Below are 26,306 nucleotides of genomic sequence, written 5' to 3' on the forward strand. Positions count from 1 at the left end.
CTACATGCAGTTGTTCAGGAAAGGAAGCCAAGGGCCAAGTCCTTTCAAGTAGATTTTGAAGAGGGATCAGCCAGCACTCAGATGCCAGAAGAGCTGCAGCTTCAACTTTCCACCAGGGAGCTCCTGTTCTAGGTTAATCTGCACCCCAGCATCCTCCCCTTTCTGTCTCTTATCTGAGTCCTTCCAGCTGAGATTATCCAGCTGGTTCTCTCTCATTCGTTGGCTTTCTCCCCTCCTCTGCTGGAACCAGAGATGACTAAGGGGCAGGGAAGGGGGGGAGCGCTTCCTCAGAGATAATTCTGTCTCTTCCCTGGTATGGGAGACTCCTGGGCTTGATTCTATTTCATTTCGCTCCACTTCCCTCCGTTCTCCTCTTCCTCCAAAGACAAAGCAATCCCTCAAAAGGTGTCTCAAAGAACATCATTACACACTCCCTTCTAAACACCAACTCGCCGTGCCGGATTTACGTATAGGCTAAACAAGCTATAGCTTAGGGCCCCACTCTCTTGGTGGCCCCCCAAAAAATTAAAGGGGGAAAAGCTTAATAATTATTTCACTATCAATATACTACTTCTTAATTGTATTTCACTATTAATATAATTCTTCTTAATTGTATTTCAGTTCAACAATTACTTTGATAAAAATACATATTTTGTTACATGCAAATGGCTTTAGATACCTATTAGGTCCATAAATTACTATATAACATATATTCAACACAAAAAACAGTGGCAATTTGTTGTTGGCAAAGGACAGCTGGACATATAAAGGCCCCCATTACCTTCAGTAGCTTAGGGCCTCATCAAACCTAAATCCGGTCCTGAATCAGGGAGCCTCAGTCCAGGCCAGCCTTTCTCAACCCGTGAGACCCCAGACGTTATTGAACTACAACTTCCATCACCCCTAGCTAGCAGGGCCAGAGCTCAGGGATGATGGGAGTTGTAGTCCAACAACATCTGGGGACCCACAGGTTGAGAACCGCTGGTCCAGGTGATCATTATGAATGAGCAACCATTTCCCGACCAGCTGATCTCACTTGGAACACCTGTGCAAGCCCAGGGGGTGGCACACCTAACGGCACTCACAACTGTCTCCTGTTTTCATCAGGACCACCCCCAGGTTTCAGGCAGTCCCTGCCCTACCTGGTGATGCTGGAGCTTGGACTGACTGCATGCAAAGCGGGTGCTGTATTATGGAGCGACTGAACCCAACCCTACCAGGAGATGCTGGTAATTGAACCTGGGACCTTCTGCATGCAAATCAGAAGCTCTTACCACTGAGTTACTGCCAGGGATGGGTGAATCTGCTGCCAGTTTGGGTTGCTCTCAATTTCTCTTCTCCCCCCACCCCCAGGCTGTAATTGTGTTAAATTAATCACCAAATGTGAAAACGCACACCAACTCAATTCCAAACAATTCATCCAATTTTTAAAAAACTGAATTAAAATATAGATATTGGTGACTGCATTTCCACCATACAAATCTGACCCTGGCAATAATATTTTTTTTTGGGGGGGGAGGGTGGAATTCCTTATATTTATTAAATATACACAATTCCATGCAAGTAGTCTGCAGAGGTGTACCTGTCTCTGATCCTAGAGACAATATATAGCCCTCGGGACCATTTGGGAAGAGGGCAGTAGCCCAGTGGCTAGAGCACCTGCTTTGCAAGCAGAAGGTCCTAGGTTCCATCACTGGCATCTCCAGGTACGGCTACAAATGTCCCCTGCTGGAAACCTTGAACAGTCCCTGCATGCAAGTAGAGACACTGCTGTGCTACATGGACTAGTGTTCTGATCCGTATAAGGCACGTTCCTTTGTTTTTATTAAACCAGGTCTTCATTTATAATCATGAGGGCTAGGAACTTACTAGGGGAAGGCCCATAGGTCAGTGGCAGGGCAGAAGGTCAAAGGTTCAAACCTTGGCATCTCCTGATAGGGCTGCGAATGTCTCCTGCCCAAAATGCTGTGTGAACAATACGGAACTAGATGGACCAAGGGTCCAGGACTCAGTATAAGACAGGCCTGCCACGTTTGATCCGAGGGCAGGGGAGACTCACCAATGCAATGCTTCCCATCCTCCTTCAGCTGGTAATTTGGCCGGCATTGGCAATGATGCTGTGAGAGAGTGAGCTGCACACAGTCATGTTCACATCCACCGTTGTTGATAGCACAGGTGTTTATGGCTGGGAAATGAAAGAACAGCGGCAGGATTAGGTCAAACTGCAATAGATGAGTGATTGGCCTGATCCAAAAGGCCTTTCTTACATTCTTAGTTATGTGATTGCAGTCATGAATCAACTTCACATAGAAATCTTGAACCAATTCCACAGTAAAATGATAATGACCAACAACACAAAACAAATAAAAACAATTCCACATATACAGAGAATTAAAGACAATTCCATCTTTCAATTTCAATACAGATACTGACTGCTTGTTGAAAAATGGCTTGCTGAAAAAGGAAGGTGTTCAATAGGTGTTGAAAAGACAACAAAGATAGCGCCCACCTAATATCTAATGCCGATTTAAGGACTCCAACCCCCATCAGTCCCAGCCAGCATAGTCAATCATCAGGGAAGATGGGAGTTGTAGTCCATGAACATCTGGAGGGCCAAAGGCTCATTCATGGTGCTTCAATGGGAGGGAGTTGCTGACACACTAAAAGCCAATTCTGGAACAATCCTTCTGATAAGACAGTATCTGGAGGAAGCCCTCGTCTGAACAGTTCAGTGATCAATTGAGTATATAATGGGGGAGGGCACGATTTTATTTTAGGCATCCTGGTTCCAAGCATCCTGGGCTTTGAGCACCAGAGCCGACACATTGTTGGTTAATTGGCAGCCAATCAAATTCTTTCGGCAGCAGTGCAAAGCTTCATTTTGCACTAGCTACGTGATGTGTGAACAGATGCTTTCTTCAGTCATGTTCTTGTCTACAGCTTGTAGCTAGTGAAGAGGAAGCTTAACCCAAAGCCTTGGTTTCAGTGATGATACTCCAAGTCAAACCTTGGCTGAACTCAGTGCGGCACTGAAAAAGGACTGGGATGGAGCAAAGCAGTTGCAAGATCCTCTCTGGGAGTCCACACATTCACAAAGTCCCAGGAAGGCAGAGTTGGGGCGGTCCCTTTTCAGACCAAAGGGCCGCATTATCTCCTGGGAAGCCTTCTGAGAGCCACATGGCAGTAGTGGGTGGATCCAAAGGCAAAAGTGTGCACAGCAACACCTTTGTACAGACGAGTATTTTCTGAACACAACCCTCTCCATCCAGGCAAGCAAGAAGCATGATCTGCTTTGCAGGACACACTGCAGTCAGGCACAAACATCTGAGGGGCAAAGCAAAACTGGTGAGGGGAGTGGGCTGGGGAGAAATTAACAGGCCAGACAGAATTGCCTGAAGGGCTTCATTTGACCCCTAGTCCTAAGGTTCCCCAGCCAAGGTAAGCCACAGTTTTGGACTTGCCATTTGTGAACCAGACCAGTGTGTCACTGAGCAGAACACACCATGTATGGGACTCGTCTGCAGAAAAATGTGCTGATGATATAAAACAGGCCATTATTTTTGGATCTGCTATCTTGTTTCGTTTTTAAAAGAATGAAAGGAGGGATGTCCTCCTTGGATCGAAATTTCAGCCACAAGGTTTCAGTGACATAATCCAAGGCTGCAAACTGGGGGTGGTTCAAGGGACGGAATCCAATCGACAATTTTGTCTGCACGTGGCAAACCCTCTGCCCCACGCTGCCACCTGCCCAGCAGGTGCTGAGGTTGAAGAACAAGTTTTGATGAGGGCTTGTTTAAGGAAGAAAACGGCCATCATGGGGTGTTGACGGCAGGAGGAGAGGCTCCAAGTGCCCCCAGCGGTTCAGACCAATCCAGAAAGAGAGCAAGCAGTCAATGGCAATTGAAGCTGCATTCAAATAACTTCCAGCGAGACAAGAAGGATGTGGGAAGCTCGTTTTCTGGCTGCACGCCATGCAGTAAACAAAGAGAGAAAGAAACATTTTATGCAACCAGTCATGCTTCAAAACACCCCTAAGGTACACGCAAAAATCTGCCTTGCTTTTCTGGACTTTCAAAGACTTGTTTCACGTATTGAACTTGAGAAGCTACTTTGTACAGAGTTCAGAACTTTAGTCCATTTACACATGGGGGGTCAAATACAAGTCCCTAGGCCTCTCCTCCTGACCTTAGGCACTCTCCCAAGCCACGCCCCCTTACTCAGGCCACACCCCTACCTGACCCTGCTTTGCATCCTCCTTGAATGTTTTTGCAAGGCTGGATCACACCTCTTGCTTCTCTGGAGGGAGGACAGAGAGCGGTGTGTAGAAACTAGCCAACTGTACAATGATAAAATTTGCATTTGTTGCTCCGCCCACTTTTGCCTCTGGCCCCGCCCATGTCCAGCATATGTTCCTCAGAAAGGAATGTAGCTTCTGGGTGGAAATGTTCCCCCAACTCCAATTTACACTGATTGGGAGGGGGAGGGTCTCCCCACTGTCTTTCCTAGCTCTTCCTTCCTGGGTGCCAGGTCTGGAATCAGGTCAGCATGAAGAAGCAGTCAGTTGTCAGTTTATTCTTTATTCAAGGAAAGAGCATACAACTCAGCCACACTTCCCAGTAGGTCTTGCCCCTGTGGAACCGTTTCCAGGACTGAAGGTCGCTGCCTTCCATCCCTTCTAAGGCTCCTCCTTTCCCAGCTGTTTCCCAAGCAGTCTCAAACTGCATCTGCCTGCCTCTGACCTCTGTTCTGCTCTCCTCATTATTCTGGGTGTTCTTGCAGACCAGGGTGGAGGGGAGCTTGTCACAGCAGGAGGGGGAGACTCCCAGGATCCTTCAGCAGTATCTTAACCCCCTCCTCTGCTGCAGCCTCGGAGTCTGAACTGCTCCCTGTCACAGGTTCCTCCTGATCATTAAACCCTGTTGTCCCTTCCGTATCCATCACCTCTGCCCAATCTTCCCTCTCTGATGTCTCCTCAGTGTCCCACCACCAATCCCTCGGCTCCGAGCCTTCCTCCTTTGGGATTACCCTTGGAGGTTCCCTGGCCAGAGGGCCCCCCTCCTCTTCACCCAGCAGCTTCCACTGCATTAGGTGGGTGTCTCACATGGCCTCCTCAGTGGGCCAGGCCCAGTGGTACAGTCCAGGAAAGGCTTTGCCACTTGACTTTAGTGAATGTGTACATTGTCCTTCAAATTCTCTGGAGACATTTATATTTCATGGCCCACAGCCTGCTTCTTCACGCAAGAGACTGGCTGACAATATTATCTTAGAAAGGAAACCATTTAGTGGGTTTCCATAAACAACTTCTGGTAAGCGACAATTATTTGGAAGGCAGTTATCTCGAACCCTCCAGGAGACATCTCCCGCCTCTCTCCCTGCCAATAAAAGAGAGGTGCTTTTGGAGAAGGTAACGCCACATCTCTTGAGTCAGAGGTGGGGAACTTTTTACAACCCAAGGGCCACATTCCCTTCCAGGCAACTTTTCTGGGGCCACATGCCAGCAGTGGGCGGGGCCAGAGGCAGAAGTGGGTAGAGCAACAAATGTGGATTTTGCATTTTAACAGCAGGCTAGTTTTATACAAAGGTCCATATAGTTAAAGCTATGGTTTTCCTAGTAGTGATGCATGGAAGTGAGAGCTGGACCATAAAGAAGGCTGATCACCAAAGAATTGATGCTTTTGAATTATGGTGCTGGAGGAGACTCTTGAGAGTCCCATGGACTGCAAGAAGATCAAACCTATCCATTCTTAAGGAAATCAGCCCTGAGTGCTCACTGGAAGGACAGATCCTGAAGCTGAGGCTCCAATACTTTGGCCACCTCATGAGAAGAGAAGACTCCCTGGAAAAGACCCTGATGCTGGGAAAGATGGAGGGCACAAGGAGAAGGGGATGACAGAGGACGAGATGGTTGGACAGTGTTCTCGAAGCTACCAACATGAGTTTGACCAAACTGCGGGAGACAGTGGAAGACAGGAGTGCCTGGCGTGCTCTGGTCCATGGGGTCACGAAGAGTCGGACACGACTAAACAACAATAAGTTTTATACAGACCCCCCCCCAAAAAAAACCACCACTCTCCATCTAGGCATTCCAGACAGGCAAAAAAATATCCAAGGAGGGCTAGAATCAGGGCTTGGGAGGGAGCATCCCAAGGACCTGATGGAGTGGAGGGTTGAATTTGCCCACCTCCCCTCCCCGCCAGGGCCTGAGGTTCCTCATCCCCAATATAACATCTCGAAAGGTGTCTGCTTTCCAGTGCGATGCTCTTCCAGGATCATCTGTGATCCCCAAATAGCCTCCAGGAGCTGCAGAAGAAAACTTGGCTTAGCGTGCAAGAGGGAAAAGCCACAAATATGTCCTAATTTTACTGTAAACGATTCAGCCAGCAAAAAAAACAAAACACGGCCTGAAATAGCAATGTGTGACCTTTCCTAATACAGAGAACAATTTGAATTGGTCTTTTGCATTCAGGCATAGACACACAAGCCCCGGATTAACCAGGCAACCCATTTGGGGACCCAAAGCCACTGAGTCGGGTCAAAATGTTTGTTGAGCAATGCATAAGGGCTGTTGGAACAGGAGCTGGAAAAGTGGTTTACGGTTCTTTTGCAACGAAAACAAAAACACGCACATGCACAATCATCTTGGACTGAGGCAATGAGGAGCTGGATATTACAGAGCCTGGTGGTAGCTATTAAAAAAAAATCAAATCAAATCACATATATTTAAACAAAGCTAATAAAAACATTCAAAGCTTTCATAAAGAATGCTGTTGAGGTTCTCTCTTTCCTTCCTTTTTTAAAAAATATATATGATGGTAAAAGCAGGCTTCACTTTTGCCCGCCTGGGAGAAAAACAAGACTAGAAAGGTTTAATAAGCGATCATCTTAAATCTAAAACAATCTCTCCTTGTATGAAACCGTATAAAACTTAAACCACTTCTTGCTATTAAAGAGGACTTGTTTTTGTATTTCAGAATTAAATGGGCTGTTATACCAACACACAAACAAGCAAGCACACATATGAAAGCTAAGCTAATTGGATGTTTCTTGTTCAATAGGAATGCAGGGATAATGGGATGGCCCATTGAGCATATAGCTCAAAGCAACACAGTCCTCCCCAACAGCTTTGAAAGGACAGTATCCATACAGAGAGATCATGCCATCTCCCTACCTCCTGTCCCACAGGAACATTAACTGCTTTTTGCTAAATCACACCATTGGCCCATCTGGACCAGAACTGACCATTGGCCCATCTGGACCAGAACTGCCTACACTGACTGGCAGCAGCTCCAGGGTTTCAGGCAGGAGGCTCTCGTAGCCCTACCTGGAGATGCTGAGGAGAGAACCTGGACCTTCCCCATGCAAAGTAGATGTTCTGCCATGGAGGTATGGCTCTTATGATACAGGAACGTGGGAAGCTGCCTTGTATATACCAAGTCAGACCACTGACTCCATCTGGATCAGTAGTGTCTACACTGGCTGGCAGCAGCTCTCCAGGGGTCTTTCCCAGTCCATCACAGAGATGCCAGTGGCTGAACCAAGGACCTTCTCTACACAAAGCAGAGGCTCTAACAATTAACTATGGTGGAATGCCGTAGCAGAAGCAGGATTTTGCCCTTATTCCCTTCTGCTGCGCCACCTGAGTGACGTGGCATGGAATACTATGGGAGGTAGTTCTTTCAGAGTCTTTTTCGGCTGTGGCCCTGATCTGGTGGAACGCTCTGTCACAAGAGACTAGGGCCCTGTGGAACCTGACATCTTTCCGCAGGGCCTGCAAGACAGAGCTGTTCCACCTGGCCTTTGGCCAAGGCACAGTCTGACCCCCTCCTTTGGTAATCCTCACAGAACTCTAGCCCAATGGTTGCCATTAATTTGATTTTGAACTGATTTTAAAATGAATTGATTTTAGAATGTTGTGTTACTTTTATTGTTGTTAGCCCCTCTGAGCCCGGCTTCAGCTGGGGAGGGCAGGATATAAATACAATTTTATTTATTTTTATTTTTATTGGAAACCCGCAAGCAGGGTCCTAGCACAAGAGCATTCTCCTCTCCTGTGGTTTCCAGCAACTGGTACCCGGAGGCATACTGACTCTGACAGTGGAGAGAGAAGACAGCCATCACTGGCAGCCTCACCTCCGTGAATTTGTCCAGTCTTCTAAAGCTCTCCAGGCTAGTTGCCATCATGGCATCTTTTGCGAGTGAGTTCCACAGTTTAACTAGGCCCTGCATGAAGAAGTACATCCTTTTGTCTGTCTTGAATCTCCCAACAATCAGATTTGTTGGATTTCCACAAGTTCAATATTATGATAGAAGAAGGAAAAAACATCTCCCTATCAGCTTTCATACCCAACATGAATAGTTGTATACAGCTTTATAATACTCCTTCATAAATTATAGCAAGGCCAACTTCTCTGTATATAAACAGGATCTGTCATAGCTCATTTGGGTCAAGGGGATTTCTTGTTCCCTGTACATAATTTTTTGTTCTGAAGGGCTCCTGCAGTTCCCCTACAGTTCTCAGTAATCTTGAAAATCACTCTTTGGAGCCAAAGAAGGACAGAACATTCTTTATGTATGCTACAACAGCAGCAAGAATACTCATCGCAAAGTATTGGAAGACACAAGACCTACCCACCTTGGAAGAATGGCAGATGAAGGTGATAGACTATATAGGACTGGCAGAAATGACTGGCAGAATCCGAGACCAGGGAAAAGAGACGGCGGAAGAAGATTGGAAGAAATTTAAGAACTATCTTAAGAAACATTGTAAAATTAATGAATGTTAGATTGATGCGGTTTTAGAAATTAAGTGGATTACAGCTGTAAGGATTAAGTTAAAAGAAAAGAAAGGTTAAAAATTAGATAAAATTAAGGGTGAGGAATTGCTGAATTAAAATCTGAAATTGGAATACAGAAAGGGGAGGTATGAAGAGGTCAGAGAAGTAAGTTATAAGAAAATAAGGGTTTGAAATTATACTTTTTTTGTTTGTGTTTGTTTGTATTATTGTGTTTGTCTATATAATTTGTGAAACTTTAATAAATATCTTATAAAAAAAAGAAGAAAATCACTCTTTGGAAAATCGGGGCAGATTTTTGAGCTACAATTGCCCGGGCTTTGGGCAAACAAGACTACCTTCTTCAGCTCAAAGGGCATTCTGTGTCTCTGCAGAATTTCATTTTAAATCTTAAGTCAGAGAAGGACTTCTCTAGGGTACAGTGCCCAGTTCTCAATACTTCAGAGCGTTACAACCTGAGCAAATCCATATTTTGACCAAAAAAATTATTCATTTTGGCAACATTGCTAAATTATATTCTGCCCCACTCAGGAAACTGGTTGAGGGTTTTATAGAACTGTTTCCAGTAGCGCTCTGCCAAAAATTACCTTCACATATTTTCCCCCTGACGCGTTTTCCTTAAGTTAATGAGAAAAGAAATTACATTCAAAAAAATATCAAGGGAGAAGGAAATTTCAGTGAGATTTTCATGTATGGGATGTGTGTTTTTTTGTTCTGCTTACTTACTTACAAGGTGGTCAGGGGGAGGGGGAATCTTGAATGTCCCTTCATTCTACAAAAATCATTTTCTCTGGCATTCTGCAGGCTTGCACATTAATCCCACTTCCCGAAATCCACATGAGGTGGGCTACCCTTTAAGTGGGGGGAGGCTGCCTACTTTGTGCCTGATAATTGCTCCCCCCTTTTTTTTATTAATGCAGAGCATTTGAATGCCAAAAGGGAAGGGAAAGCAAAAAAGCAGAAGTAAACAAACTGAACCCAGGTAAGTTCTGCCCACTATTGTGTGGGCAGGTCGATCCCTCCCCTTACCTGGCCAACTCTATCCTGGCAACGCCTCCCCAGCTGGGATTAGGTAACTGGCAGAGGTAGGCAGTCACCTCCAGGTGGTCAGCCTGGTGGGGGGGGGGCGAATCCAGGCTGTATGGCCGGGAGCCGCATGGGATTGTGGGGGCTGCACGTGACCACACAAAAGGCGCTCCCCATATGATGTGGGGAGCGGTCATTAACACAGCACATGTTTTGAATGCTAGAGAGAGCAGCATTTGGCCGTCATGCCCCTTACTTACAATGAGTAGGCCTAATGTTGAGTACAACACACCGCTTAGGTCAGGCATGGGGAACTTAAGAGTCAGAGAATTGTAGGGTTGGAAGGTACCCAGAGGATCAACTAGTTCTGCAATGTCGGAATAGACAACTGTCCCACAGGGGGATCGAACCTGCGACCTTGGGGTTATCAGCACTATGCTCTAGCCAACTGAGCTATCCAGTTGTGACTCTTCTCTTCTCATTTCATTATATTTCTATGCCGCTTTTCCCTCACACAAATTGGCACACAAACAATAAACAATGATAACATAATAAAACCTCGTGATTTCAACGTAAATCATGGAGAACAATTGACAAATAACCAGCGAAACAAATCGCCAGTAAAACAACCACCTTCTATAAAACGCTATCGACAAGATTAAAACATAAGCTAAACAGCGCAACCACAACAAAAAGTCCTATTCTAAGACTCACAAAACACTACAGCATTCGTAATCCACAAAAGAATATTAACAGCATTAGCAAACTAACAACCAAAAACAATAAGCAACTATTTTACTTTTAAAAGACAACTGAAGGGGGCCCTGTTTAGGGAAGTTTTTAATGTTTGATGCTGTATTGTTTTTAATATTTGGTTGGAAGCCGCCCAGAGTTGCTGGGGAAACCCAGCCAGATGGGTGGGGTATAAATAATAATAATAATAATTTATTATTATTATTATTATTATTATTATTATTATTATTATTATTATTATTATTAACTAAGCACTGCTGAATGCACACACTCTCTCTTCCAACCCCCATGACTCATAATCTTCCACTCAACTCATCCGAAGACACATACACATAATGCCCATGACAGCAACTCCATTCTGAAGGCTTTAGAAACTTCTATGGTTGGAGGTTGGAGCAAAGCAGGTGGGGGAAAAACAACAACAACAACAACAACAACAACAACAACAACAACAACCAACCAACCAACCAGGTGAGGGAAGCTCATCAGGTCTCAAACCCTCGGTGAGTTAGGGACTTCCACGGTGTTATGTACTGAGTTGAATAGGATCCAGAATGCAGCAGTCTGATTGATCCTAGAACAATAGGATTCAGAATGCAGCAGTCTGATTGATCTGCAGGAGCCACCTAATCCAACTCCAGGTGGAAGTGAATCCGCAACCTGATTGGCCTACAGCAGAATCCTGGAATTAGCCAATCACATGGGGCCCATTGTGTAAATAATGCATATTTCACAGACATTTCGGGGGAACTGGCATTCCTCACTACTATGAGCTGAATAAAGAGCATGAAATCCACACTCGATTCCGAGTATATTTCACACTGCATGAGAAGACAATCTCCAGCAAACTGAGCAGATGAGACCAATGATGGGTCCAATGGCCAAGAAGGCCGTTTCTGCACGTGCTGTAGCAATGAGGGGCAGGTGGGGATCATGAACCTGGAAAGCCAGCTGATCTAGGAGAAGGAAAACCTCCACTGCCCTGTGGGATATCTTCGGGAGAAGGAAAAGTTAAGGATCAAACCCTACACAAATCTGGAGTGGGGTCGATGGTTGAATAGCGCCTTGTACGCCTCTTTCTGGCAACTCCTGCAGCCAAGCTGGTGCCAAAGGTATTGCTCTGCTTTCCTTTGGACCACATCAAGAGGGAAGTCTTGTCATCTGGGCAGCCAGGACCTCCACACATATTGCCCAGGTCTGCACCCTGGGGAGGTCACTTCAGTGCTGCTAATACAGTGGCTTGATTTCACCTTCAGAGGCACACTCCATTGTCCCTCAAGACTGATGGAGGCCAACAACCAAAAACTCTCTCTCCATACACAAACCCTGTACCCAATTGAAAACCCTGCACCACCCAAATGTGACTGCTGGACTCTGAGGAATGCGTGCAAATTAATTACCTGTGTGCTGGGCTTGATTTCCTCCCCTGCCCTAAATAATTTTGCTTTCAGCTTCCACCATTCAATCCATCAAATACATTGGGATATATATAATGCAGCAGCAACAGAGGCGAATGCAATTCTGGAATTCATAGAATTAATGTCATAGGCAATTGTCAGTTACATTGAACTACCCTGGGGCACAGTTTCACTCAAAGTAGACTTCTTTAAATTAATGGCCCCGAGCTAGTCATATCCATAAATTTCAATGATCTGAATAGGACTAACATTGGGTGCAAACTTTGACTGTAAAAAATAATTTATTAAAATGAAAGAAATAAAAGTATGACTGACAATCAAAATGATTAAAAAGGTAAGCTGGATTAAAATATATATATAAAACTGACAGGAAGTTGTTCTCTGCACTCATGAGGATTAGAAGCTTGTAAAATGATGTCAAATTCTTCACTGAATACATGCCTTGTGTTTTGATTTTTAATCAGCCTGAGGACAGTGGGAGTGTTAGGGTATCTTCTCCCAACTAACTCGTCCACTCAATTCTCTTTGACCATCCCAAAATACAGGTTGCATGTAAGAAGAGGAATACCCTTCCCCGCCCCCCACAAGCTAATAACCCCGTTTGAACCTTATAGCTTTTCCAACTGTACATGTCGACTGCAAAGTGCTCTGTTTGCAGTTGCCATACGGTGTACATTCCAGCTCGGGACAAGTAATAAGAAGCAGAAGTCATTCTCTGGCAAGGCACGCAGCAGGCCATATGCACATGTGTAACAAGACGGGGGGTTGGCAGCCCCGTCGATACAGGATGGGGAATTATACATGGCACATGTCAAGGAGGAAGAATCAAACCAATAACACAGAATTGCATTTTAATACATACCACCCACCCCAGTTGCTAGAAGCCAGGGCTAAAGTTACACTGATGGGGGGAGGAGGTGCGGGGAGGAAGACCGGGAGCCCCAGCTTGATTTCAACTTAGTCAAGAAACAGTTTCTGACTACGCAAGTCTCTTTTTCAAGGTGGACCTTGTCAGCACACAAAAAAGCTCACCGCCCCCATCCCCGCCCATCAAACATAAAATAAAGGCAAAAGAATTGATTCCAGTCCTGCTAAGTTTCCTCTAGAGACAAATGCACAGAATGTTTGTGAGTCCAGGCAGTCTTTCAAAGCAGCAACTTGGATTGTAAAAAAATAAAGAAACCCAGAGCTGTGAACCACACAGATTCCAAAAAACCCAAACTATGGGACCCATCCAAACAAGCTCCTCATCAGAGCAGACCCCCTGAAATTAACGGAACTAAGTCAAACTGCATTTAAAGGCAGTTTGTTCTGTTTTCATGACTTTCCCCTCACTGTCGAGTTCCACGTTATATCCGAGTTTTCAGATGACGTTAAAAGGCACTCCTGGAACTATAGTGGGAAACGGTGGAAGTTCAGCACTCAGTTTCGTGCTACTTGAATCCAGAAATAATCTGTTTGCAATTAATACAGGAATGGGTGCTAAGCTTTTTATTTTATTTTATTTCATTAAAAAAATCATATACTGCTTGATTGTATTAAAAAAAGCAATCCTCAAAGCGGTTTATACAAGGAATCAAACAATAACATTTTGGGGGGAAACAGTTAAAACAAACGTTTAAAACATTACAAAAGAAAAACAAAAAGCCAGCAATAAGCCAAAAAACCACACCAGCATTCTAGATATCTGGGAAGGTTTATCTAAACATAAATGTTTGGGGGAGGTACCAAAAAGAGTACAGTGGTACCTCGGGTTACAGACGCTTCGGGTTACAGATGCTTCAGGTTACAGACTCCGCTAACCCAGAAGTAGTACCTTGGGTTAAGAACTTTGCTTCAGGATGAGAACAGAAATTGTGCTCCGGCGGCGCGGCAGCAGCGGGAGGCCCCATTAGCTAAAGTGGTGCTTCAGGTTAAGAACAGTTTCAGGTTAAGAACGGACCTCCGGAACGAATTAAGTACTTAACCTGAGGTACCACTGTACAGTGAAGTGCCTGCCTGGTAGCAATAGGTACGGAGTTCCAAAGTTTAGGTGCTGCTATACTAACAGATCAATTTATTGCAGATGAAGAACAGGCATTACTTGTCACCTGTAACGGTGCCAGTTCTGCAGATTTAAGCAGTCATATGGGCAAATGTGGGCAAGACACCATTTGCCCCTGAGTCACGAAGGCTGGTGTAGTTGGGGAGGAGTATAATACTCAGGCCTCTGTCGGGAACCCAGTGGCAAAGAGGCTTTGGATTGGGGAAGATACAAATCTGCCTCTGCCCCTACTGAAACTCTGCTGGTGGTCGACTGATGCCGATGGAGGTTTCCACAGCTGTAACTGTAGCCTCCGATCCTGCCAGCAAGAGCTCCTCTCTAATGGCGGAAAAATGTCTCCACCCAGCCCTAAAACCCCTGCAGGCAGCAGATCTGGGGGTTAGGATTTAGCTGGATGTCTGTTGTGTACAAGGCCTGAAATAAGAAAGACAAAACCTCTCTGCCCCTTTCTCCTCCTCCAATTACACACTGGTTTTGTTCAGTTTCCTCCAGTGAAGTGTTGTCAGGATTTTATTTTATTTTCTCTGTGGAGTTCATTAGGTGGCTTTGCTAAGAGGATGAGCCCAAGATGACCTCTGGGTTCTTTTTTGTACCCATCAGCAGCCAGGAACACTCGCCCCTTCAGAATAAATGCAAAGTGACCGTGCAGATTCTGGGTGGGTGGGTGGGTGGAAAATCTAACCAGCTTCTCTCAAGTTCTGTGGTCATGCCTTTGTGCCCATTGGGACAACAGCAAACCTCAATTCCTAAAGCACAATTGTGGAGACACTGTGCTTTAGTCAGCTTTTGCTGATGAGCCTGAAAGCTTTTGTGGGTTTTTTTATGGCAGCCCAGACACATTTGGATTGGTGGCTCGCTGCCAACTTTAAACTGGAATCTTTTGTACAGTCTTTTTTCTATTATTAAAAATAAAACAAACCCCCCCCCCTTCTCTCAAAAATATTCCTGGCACTGCATTTGTTTACTTATTTTGCTCATTAGTTCTGCCAACTGCTTCCTAAAAATGAATTTGCACAACTGATGGTGTCTCAGGACCGAAGGGGAAACTGCTGCGTACCCAACCTAGGAACTCTAAATTTTCCACTTCCAAAGAATGGGTGGCCTGGGAAATGGGAGGGTGGAAGAAAATAAGAACCCTGTACCTTTGAGTTGTGATCATCACACTGAATTGGAAGTACAGTGGTACCTCAGGTTAAGTACTTAATTCATTCCGGAGGTCTGTACTTAACCTGAAGCACCACTTTAGCTAATGGGGCCTCCCGCTGCCACTGCACCGCCGGAGCACAATTTCTGTTCTCATCCTGAAGCAAAGTTCTTAACCTGAGGTAATATTTCTGGGATAGCGGAGTCTGAAGCATATGTAATCTGAAGCGTATGTAACCCGAGGTACCACTGTACTTCTGAATCAATGATGGCCAATTGATCGCACAACTAATAGTTACTTCTGGTAACTGAGATCCGTAAGGGGTGGAATTCCCAGGCTGCATCTTCCAACAGCAGCAACAATGACTGCATCGCAACATACTTGGGGCTGCAATCATTGCATTGGACTGGAAGTACAAACGACTGCCCACTTATGTGGGGTTTATGTTTCGGCCCCTCAGACACCTAAATGAAATCGCATTAAGTGGGAAGTACCCTTTAAACACCTTCTAAATGCCCTCTCTGCTGCCTTCTCTTCAATCCATACCAAAACATACTGTACCCAAAAATATCCACAACCAGAATTGAAGCCTTGGGGCCATATTTGTGTGCATTTGCCCCAATATACTCCTTTTTGCATGCTAATACAATGTATATTGGTAGGTCACTTACACATCTGCAGGAACACTTTCCCCTAATACATGCATTATTTGGTACGTGTTGCTTGATCGAAGAACCACATCGCAAAATTCGGAGACACGCAAAATTTCAAAAGAGAGTCTTCCTTTGGTTCACATATTGGTTCAAAGAGGGAGAATAAGGTAGTTCCATGTTAAAAATGTGAACCCAAGTGCTTGTTTCTCCCCCATCCTTTCCCATTGCTGCCCTTCCTCTAGGCAGGCTCCAGACTCAGAAGACCTGTCAAGAATGTTGCTTTTTTTAAAAAAAATAATAATTAAAGCCACGTGATTTCAAAGATCAAGTCAGAGCATATTCACCGTTTCCCTCAGAGTAAATATTTACACAGGCAGAGAGCTGGCTGAATGAGCCCCTTTCATGCCTGTGCAGAAGCACAAGAGAAAGGAGGCAGAGGTTCCTAGGCCCTGGGCGATTTGTATGGTGAGCCCTTCCTTCCCCAAAATCGAGCATTGCTACTCTGATTAGTCAAAGCTCCTAGCTTCTAGAGCTCAGTGACAGAGCATCTGCCTTGCATGCGGAAGGTCACAGATTCAATCCAGTTAGAGCTGGAAGAACTTTCTGCCTGAAACTCTGGAAAAGCTTTGCCATTCGGTGAAGACAAGATTTGGCTAGATGGGACTGACTCAGTTTAAGGCAGCACTCTTGTGTCCCTATTTAAGCAGCTCTCTACTCTGAACCATGAGTGCGGAAATCTTACTTTAAGGGAAGATTCTGCAAATCTGTGGCTGACCCTGGAAAACAGGCACACTTGACGATATAGTCCAACCCCCTGCAATGCAGGAATCTCAAGCCCATCATACAGGACAGATGGCCATCCAACCTCTGCTTCCAAACCTCCAAAGGATGGAGAGTCCATCACCTCTCCCAGGAGTCCACTCCACTGCCAAACAGGCCACTGTGAGAAACATGAAGGTGGACTACATGGGCCCCTTGGCTCAATCCAACAGGACTCCTGTTGCCTTTTAGCTGTCTCGGGGGCCATATATGTGTACACACATGCGCCAGAAGTAGTTTTCAATGTGGCCTAAGGGACTGCTAATACTTTGGAAAAATATGAAAGCTAGCCACAGTGTCTTTGGACCAGAGAGAGCAAGCTCTTTCCCCATCTGAACTTAATTCATCTCCTCTTAAAATGTGTCTGCTTCAAGCGGGTGTATTATGTCCCCATAGAACTACAGTATGCACATTGCATCTGGTCCTGCCCCTAAAAGGTGTGAATGGACACAAGTCACTTTCCAGACATGGAAAAGTTACAGAAACATATTTTTTTGGTTTACTGCCAAGTTGCTACAAGGTTTAGAAGCCCCTCTGCTCTCTATTTTTCTAGAAACCCCACACTGCACATACTGGCTCGCCACAATGTTTTCATTCGGATGGGACGCTGTGGGGTTTTGCACCGTTCCGTCCGTCTCAAAGAGAGAAGGCAAGCATAATCCCGGAGGAAGGAATTGGCACAGCTGGAACTATCGCAGGCTCCACTAGAGCAAAGACTCTCATGTCTAGTGGCAGGGAGAGAGGGCAGGCCAACAGCATCCTCTGCGATGGAAAGACCAGTCCAAGATGTTTTGCTGCCTGAATGAGGAAACCCAAAGATGGTACCCACCTCCATGTGTTCACGGTCCACTGAGAATTTCTCTCTCACAGAGGTCCTTGCAATGACTCAATAGAGCAGGGAGGTCGTGCAGTCTTTGTAAACTGGGAGTCTTTGGATTTGTTTGAGGCTTCCTCCAGTATGACTCTGAACACTGGTGCTGAGAATTATGGGCAGAGAGAGTCCTCTTGTGCTCTGGTCCTGCTTGTGTGCTTCCTATAGGCATTTGGTTGGCTACTGTGAGAACAGGATGCTGGACTAGATGGGCCACTGGCCTGATCCAGGAAGGATTTACAGTGGTACCTCGGGTTAAGAACTTAATTCATTCTGGAGGTCTGTTCTTAACCTGAAACTGTTCTTAACCTGAAGCACCACTTTAGCTAATGGGGCCTCCTGCTGCCGCCGCGCCACTGCTGTGCGATTTCTGTTCTCATCCTGAAGCAAAGTTCTTAACCCGAGGTACTATTTCTGGGTCTGTAACCTGAAGCGTCTGTAACCCGAGGTACCACTATACCTATGTTCTTATACCCCATATGGTGAACCACAGAACAGCAGGCTGATGGGGGTTTTTATCTAGGCCAAGAAACCTTTCTGCTACAAAAGCCACATTTTCTATCCCGTGTCACTGGTACCATCCAAATTAGGACTCATCCACTTTCCCCTTGCCGGTGAATGGTTTGAGATCACATCATACATTTAAAGCACTATGATGCCATTTTAAGCAGCCATGGTCCGTCCCCTCAAGAATTCTGGGAGCTGTAGTTTTTGTTAAGGGCGCCAAGAGTTGTTCACAAAGCTCTACTCCCCTCCCAGAGCTACAATTCTCCGAGCGGCTTAACAGCCAGCCCCTTTTTGCAAGGAATTCAGGGAACTCGGGGCCTGATGTGCATATGTGAAAACTGAGGAAACTGTTGTAGTCACCACAGAGACCACAACCTCTTCCATTGCTCACAACAGAATGCATCAAAGCATAATTTCAGCAGAAATTTCATTGGTGACCTGTGCTTTAACTGATAAGCGTCCCTCATCCATTTTCTGGCTACCCTCTGCTCCACAAATATCTTCAAAACCTGGAGAATCGAATGGCCTTCGTAGTAGAAGGAATCTTTTGGAATCGGAAACGAAAGCAGAGTACAGCTCATCGCTGTGGCTTGAAACCGTCTCACCGGGGCGGAAAGCATCGCTCCATTTGCTTCAAAACAAACCATTAAGAACAAAGTGAGGGTGCAGTGAAATGAATCATCCCAGAGGGGATCACTTTGTCTGAAAAAGCCTCGAGATTCCCCATGCTTTGCCGGCCTCCCACGCGAAGTGAGCTCACGCTGAGCCCTCGGACCACGGCTTTCCTTTCTCAAATTTCAGAGGGATGAAAGCTGATCTTGATCAGAAGGGACCAGCCCAAAGCCAGGTGCTTGGACAAAGTCAGGGTCAACTGGGACATGCCAATACATCGGACTTGCACGTTACAACCATGGAGAAGAAAAAGCAGTGTAGCTTCTTGTTTTTACAAATCCATTGCTGCTTCCCTCCTCTGTCTAGTGGTGAGGTAAGGAAACAGGGAGAGGTTTTCCTGTCGAGAAGATAGACACCCCTGTGGACACCATGTACGGGTGTGCAAACATTGTGGTAAATTTACAGCTCCAGGTGTTTTGTGTATTTGTTTTTGTGTTTGTGGACTCTCCTTCCTTGGAGGCTTCTAAGCAGAGGTTGGAGGGCAATCAGGGGGTTGGACCAATGACCCTCAGGGTCCCTTCCAACTCTATAATTCTATAATTCTATGATTCTCTCTCACACAGAGAGGGGGGGGGAGGGTGAGATTGAATAGACTGTTTCAGAGCTTTTCTACTCCAAAGGTCTGATAAGCTGATTGGTACTGGTTGACAGAGACTTTTAGTTCCAGAATTATGCAGTTTTCTCATGCAAAGCACCACTCACTGCCCTCTAATAGTGAACCTAAGTGGTAAGTGCCAATGGATACTTAACTCAAACAGGGCCACCAAAAAACTGGGGAGGGGGAGGTGGTCAGCATGTGTGGCAGAACTATAAAATGCATATACAGTGGAACCTCTGGTTATGAACTTAATTGTTCCGGAGGTCCGTTCTTAACCTGAAACTGTTCTTAACCTGAGGTACCACTTTAGCTAATGGGCCCTCCCGCTGCCGCCGTGCCACCGCCGCGCGATTTCTGTTCTCATCCTGAGCTAAAGTTCTTAACCCGAGGTACTACTTCCGGGTTAGCGGAGTCTGTAACCTGAAGTGTTTGTAACCCGAGGTACCATTGTATATTGTTTCAAAATTGAAGGCAGCCACCATGCAACACTCAAATAATAATAATCCGATTAACTACTGGACACCCCACCTGATTGACATGTGGAGGAAAACGTTTCGGTAGTTGGAGTAGTTCGTAACACAGAGGAATTATTACCCGCCCACATGAGGGGAACATGGTCAATTATGTGTTGTTTATGGATTAAAAACAACAATAATGAATACCGGTCCATATTCCAGTCATGGGATAAATCAGCAAATATTGGCAATTTCTGCTCCTGTTTCTGTCAGAAATAATGAGCATCACTTCTAGCCACAAAAAAGCCTGAGGTTTCACCCTCTCTCCATCCCAGAAAGGGGGAGGCAATAGCACAGTTCAATGAAACATAGGCAGAAGCACTTGTGAAAGGTGCAGAGTGGGGCTGCTAAGGGCCATGGCCTGAGGGACAGTCCTGGGGGCCTTGAGGGCCACATTTGGCTTGTGGTCCAGAGATCGGTTAAAAAAGGTAAAGGACCCCTGGACGGTGAAGTCCAGTTAAAGGTGACTGTGGGGTTGCCATATGGGACTATGGAGTTGTTCTGTTGAAAGCCGCCCAGAGCGGCTGGGGAAACCCAGCCAGATGTATAGGGTAGAAATAATAAAATTATTATTATTATTATTATTATTATTATTATTATTATTATTATTATTATTTCTCGCTTTCAGGCCGAGGGAGCCAGCGTTTGTCCATAGACAGCTTTCTGGGTCATGTGGCCAGCATGACTAAACAGCTTCTGGTGCAAGAGAACACCATGATAGAAACCAGAGTGCACGGAAATTTAACTTCCCGCTGCAGCAGTACCTATTTTTCTACTTGCATTGGTATGCTTTCGAATTGCTAAGTTGGCAGGAGCTGGGACAGCAACGGGAGCTCACCTCGTTGCGGGGATTCGAACCGCTGACCTTCCAATCGGCAAGCCCAAGAGGCTCAGTAGTTTAGGCCACAGCAGACACACACCCCACTGTGCCCCACTGTCGTATTCAAAGCAAAACTTTACAGTCTTCAACAACAACAGAGCAAGAAATGATCATTTGGAGACTTCCTTGAAGTTTTTCCCTTGGCACACCTCGCAGACTTTCCATCCAAGAATATGTTTCTCTCCACAAGACCTCTAACTGGTGTTTACTTAAGAGAAGCAGGCCAAGACATGGAGCAATCAGACACACCTATTTCCCCACTAATTCTTAATTTGATGTAAGCAGGAGAGAAAACAATTAAATCACCGACTCTAAACCATGGTTTGCCTCAGTGTTCATCTCTTTTGCTGTTAATTTCAATTAATTTCGATTTATTTTTATGGATATTGTGAATATTTTTTTCTTGTGAACTGCTAAGAGGCTTTGCTACAATCAAATGATATATAACCTTTATTTAAAAAAAGGAAGAAGGAAACACAATTTCTAAGCTATGGTTAGCGCAAACCATGTTGTCTCCTTCTTATCAGCAGTCCTTGGTCTTAGTGCAAGCCAAATCTATACCCATAAACAGAATACTTGCTTTGCCTCTAACAAATGACTATCATATCTATATTTTCTAACAATAGCCTGCAAAAAATAAGGGTCTCAATGGCTATATTCTCCCTCCATTGTCAGAGGTAGCGTACTTCTGAATACCAGTTTCTGTGGGGAGAGGGACTTTTCAGGTTAGAGAAAAGGCAAGAGATGATATGATGACCGGTAGAAGTTTATAGAATTACGCATGGCATGGAGGAAGTGGTTAGATGAAAGTTTTTCTCCCACTCATGGAAATCCGATGAAGTTCCAGAACGGATAACTGTGCATAATTAAAGTAAAAAAGGTAAAAGATAAAGGACCCCTGGACGGTTAAGTCCAGTCAAAGGAGACTGTGGGGTATGGCGCTCATCTTGCTTTCAGGCTGAGGGAGTCGAAGTTTGTCCACAGACAGCTTTCCAGACCATGTGGTCAGCATGACTAAACCACTTCTGGCACAACAGAACACCGTGATGGAAGCCAGAGCACATGGAAACGCTATTTGCCTTCCCGCCATGACCATGCCTATATATCTACTTGCACTGGTGTGCTTTTGAACTGCTAGGTTGGCAGGAGCTGGGACAGAGCAACAGGAGCTCACCCCATTGCAGGGATTTGAACTGCTAACCTTCTGATCGGCAAGCCCAAGAGGCTCAGTGGTTTAGACCCAGCACCACCCACTTCCCATTTAAAAGTATGGAACTTGCTCCCGCAGGAGGCAGAGATGGCCAGCAACCTAGATGGTTTTAAAAGAGGACTGTGCAATTCCATGGAGGAGAGGGCTATCCAAAACTACCAGCCATGATGGCTATGCTCTGGCCTCCATGGGCAGAGCCAGTAAAGCTTCTGAATACCAGTTTCTGGAAACCACAGGAGGGGAGAGGGCTCTCGTGCTCAGATCCCACTTGCGGACTTCCCACAGGCATCTGGGTGGCAACTGTGAGGACAGGAGGCTATTGGTCCGATCCAACAGGGTATTCGCATGGGCTTATGAGAGCGCTGTTGTGCTCAGATCCTGCTCATGTGCTTCCCGCTGGGGTGATTGTAAGGACAGGAAGGTGGAGCATGGCCTCCCATTGGCCTGATCCAGCGGATTCTGCTTATGATCTTACAGGAGATTAAGCTGTGAAACTGCAGTCACATGTCCAGTTACACTGGTACCTCAGTTTAAGAACAGCCCTGTTTATGAACTATTCAGTTTAGGAAAGCCACTTCCGCCCTGCAGAGGAGGTGAGGTTGCGGGCTTCACGGCCCCAGACCCCGTGCGATTGGGGGAATCCCCGGCCGCATCACCCCCTGGCCAGCCAATCGGCTAGCTCTGGGGGCATGGCCTGCCCTATTTAACGCAGGCGCAGCCGAGGATCTCCCTCTTTTGCTGCCTACCAGCTGTTCCAGTTTTTTGCTCCGCAAAACTGGAAGTAGTGTCCTGGTTTGCAAACTTTACCTTGGTCTAAGAAGCCAAATGGTGGAAGAGCACCGGTGGTGAGAGGCCACAATAGGGAAAGCATGCCTTGGTTTAAGAATGGTTTCGGTTTAATAACAGACTTCTGGAATGGATTAAGTTCGTAAACTGAGGTACCACTGTATTTGGAAGCAAGGCCATTAAACATGGTGGGACTTACTCATGAGTAAAAACCCCTAAAAACCCCTAACAACTAAGAAAGCCTGGTGAATCAAAGGCAGTCAATGTGATTACGTAGCATTGTTCTGCAGAGATGATTCAACACAAGAGAGCCAGATCCCTTTGGCTGACATTGTCTTCCCAGCGTGTGCTGGGCTGGACACTGGAAGTAATCAGAGGGGCTGAGATGCCGCTGAAATCCACGTCTTACCAAGACAGGTCCTGCCGTCTGTGTGCAGACGAAAGCCTGGCTTGCATTCGCAGTAATAGGACCCCAGAGTGTTCACACATCTGTGCTGGCAGCCCCCATTGTGAACTTGGCACTCGTCAACATCTGGAAAGGAAGCAAAAATGGAAACAGTCAGAGCAGCGGGCACGGTGCAAGCTAAACTCAGCATTTGTGCCAGCCAGAAGCAGGACTCCAGAGGAGCAGCCAGCCAGGCCAATGGACCAGGCTTAGAAAGATGTTGTGGCTATTCTGGGGTGGGATTCAATCACGTATCAACAATTCAGGTTGCACAGTTAAAGTTTACTTGCTGGTCTTGCACAATGAGCCCAGTTCCTGCAAAACTGCAGTCAGGAAAGCGATGGGGAAATGCATTGGAGTCTTGTGACACTTGCTTGACACAACACTGTCTAACCTCCCCATAAACAAACCAGAACAAATGCTTAATAAACAAGGTGTCTGGAAGCACCCCATGCAGCCATGTGCTCCATCATGAAGCTACAGATGTGCCTAATGAACATAGGAAGGTGCTTTATGCCAAGTCAGAACACTGGTCCATATGGCTCCATACTGGCTACACTGACCGGCAGTGGCTCTACAGGGTCTCTCTCAGTCCTACTTGGATATGCTGGAGATTGGACTCGAGACCTTCTGGGTGCAAAGCAGATGCTCTGCTGATGGCCTTTCCCTTGAAACATAGGAAGGTGTCTTATACAGAGTCAGACCATTAGTTCATGTGGCTCAGTACTGTCTACACTGACTGGCAGCAGCTCTGCAGGGTTTCTCTCAGATGTTGGGGCCTTCTGCATACAAAGCAGATGCTCTACCACTGAGCTGCAAATGTCTGGGGAAAATCACTCTCTTGTTGCACCAAGTAACCCGAGAGGAACTCACCAGACAATGAGGAGTATCTTGTACACTTAAGAAGAACCTGGAAGAATTGGATCATTGTGCATTCTTCTACTGACCCAATTTGTACCTCATCAGCTTATGTGTGGATTGTAACCAAGGTCCCCAGCCCTGAAGCAGCTTTTCAGCTAGCTTCCACAGGAAGGACAAAAGCCCTGTACAGGCACTCACTGTCACACATTCAGACAAAGCATGAAGACAGGCACAGGGCCTATGCTTGATGGTCTCGCCTCAGTGTCCCCCTCCCTGCTAGCACCAACCCCAGCCTTCAGACCTTTCCTAAGGACCAGGTGGTTCTTGGAAAGTTGTCCCAAAGGAAATGGAGCTCTTCAGCTCAGAAAAAAGTTCTTAAGGTATAAAACAGGAGAAGGAGGGGAGAGAGTTAGAAGACTGCTGGACTGGCTAAGTGAGAGATGGATAGGCTGGAAATTATTCTCTGGCTTGGATTTTAATCTAAGCCAGGAAAGAATTCAGGGCCCCTAAATGCTCACACTTCTTTTATAACCCCTCAAAACTCCTATCCAAACCCTGGACAAGCAAGTTTTGCTAGAGACTCTACCCAGGGTTAACTATTCAGTTTCTTCTAACCAGCAGTCTAAACACTGTAATGCAATATGCATGCAAAATTTGGAAACTGCAGATCCGAAAGTTCCCTCCACATGTGCACACACACACACACACAAATTTTGGGGTTGATTTTGTTTCAGCTCTGTGGTGTGGAAAGGGGAGACCATGAGTCTCGAGCACATTCAAGCCCATGATGCTTATCTTCTGTTCTGGTTTTGGAGCATAGCTTTCCCCCTTTTTTCCTTTTGCAGTGGGGCGGGGAGAAGAGGCTTCCTCACAAATGTCCTCCTTCCATTTGGCCTTCTGCCCAGAAAGAAATGCACCAAGGCAAACACAGAAGATGCAGACAAAAGGCCTTTCCTGCCAGCAGAGAAATGGTGATGGACAATGTCTTTATATTTGTTTTATTGCCCCTGTAGGGGTCAGTGGAGCCACCACTGAGAGAAGCTATCTCACCTCCCCCAAATGGTTCTTGCGGTTAATGAGAAGGGGCGCTTCTAGGACGCGGTCCAAATCCGGTTGCCCTCAATTGACAAGGACCCGGCCTTGCGGTCCAAAACGCTCTCAACTGGGCACAGAGAAACTTCAAAAGCACGGCCAAGAAAGGTTGGCACTCGCTCTTTTCCCAGCGTCCTGCTGGGAAATGATCAGATCCTCCTGCTTCAACTTCTGCACTGAAAAGGTTCAGAATCATCTGTCATGTTTCAAGGGAAACCGGGGGAATGCATTGAGACATTTCACAAGCTTTCGTTTGGTTGAGTGTTCAAAGGCGGAAAGAGAAGGAACGCAAAGATAAATTGTGTTGCAAACAGATTGCTGGCGGGAGGGCAGGAACCAAGAGTCAGAATCAAGGTGTGCTTGTCCTCAGTTCAACTTTGCGTTCTTCTTTTCAACAGGGCTATGGAGGCCATTTGTTTTCCAAATGTTCCCCACTTTTCTTTATTAAAAACAAAATAAATTCAACATAGCTTATGGACAATGCTGAAGACAAAGCAATCCTAGCATGGTCTTACAAAATGGCAAACTACATCTCTTCATCCTTGTGCACCTATGTATCAGGTGTGAGGAACTTCCAATGTGATCTTGCATAGCTCACTGCCCAAACCTCAGAACTCTCCCCAGGCCAAACCTCCTCTCCCCAGACCCTGCTTTGCATCCTCCTTGGGTGTTTTTGCCTGGCTGGAATGTGTCCTTAAACCCAAATAGTGTGTCTTACTTGTCTGGATGGAGGCAAGCGAGGAGGATGCAAGGGTGTTTACATGAACTAGCCTAATGTAGAGACATCACCTTGCCAACAAAGGTCCGTATAGTTAAAGCTATGGTTTTCCCAGTAGTGATGTATGGAAGTGAGAGCTGGACCATAAAGAAGGCTGATCACTGAAGAATTGATGCTTTTGGATTATGGTGCTGGAGGAAATTCTTGAGAGTCCCATGGACTGCAAGAAGATCAAACCTATCCATTCTTAAGGAAATCAGCCCTGAGTGCTCACTGGAAGGACAGATTGTGAAGCTGAGGCTCCAGTACTTTGGCCACCTCATGAGAAGAGAAGACTCCCTGGAATAGACCCTGATTTTGGGAAAGATTGAGGGCACAAGGAGAAGGGGACGACAGAGGACAAGATGGTTGGACAGTGTTCTTGAAGCTACCAGCATGAGTTTGACCAAACTGCGGGAGGCAGTGGAAGACAGGAGTGCCTGGCGTGCTCTGGTCCATGGGG

General features: G+C 45.9%; 1 protein-coding gene across 5 annotated transcripts in view; it reads right to left on the reverse strand.

The window, feature by feature from the left end:
- Positions 1 to 26,306, reverse strand: part of MEGF6 (multiple EGF like domains 6) — a 210,932-nt gene that overhangs the window by 60,352 nt on the left and 124,274 nt on the right. For all 5 annotated transcript variants that reach the window (XM_083512799.1, XM_083512798.1, XM_083512800.1 and 2 more), the window contains 2 exons: positions 23,098 to 23,220; positions 2,060 to 2,185 (listed from right to left, as the gene is read on the reverse strand). In XM_083512799.1, coding sequence (XP_083368925.1) covers positions 2,060 to 2,185; positions 23,098 to 23,220 — 249 coding nt within the window. The remainder of the gene's footprint in view (positions 1 to 2,059; positions 2,186 to 23,097; positions 23,221 to 26,306) is intronic.

This window comes from Podarcis liolepis, assembly GCF_965112155.1.
Source record: "Podarcis liolepis genome assembly, chromosome: 7".
Lineage (NCBI taxonomy): Eukaryota > Metazoa > Chordata > Lepidosauria > Squamata > Lacertidae > Podarcis > Podarcis liolepis.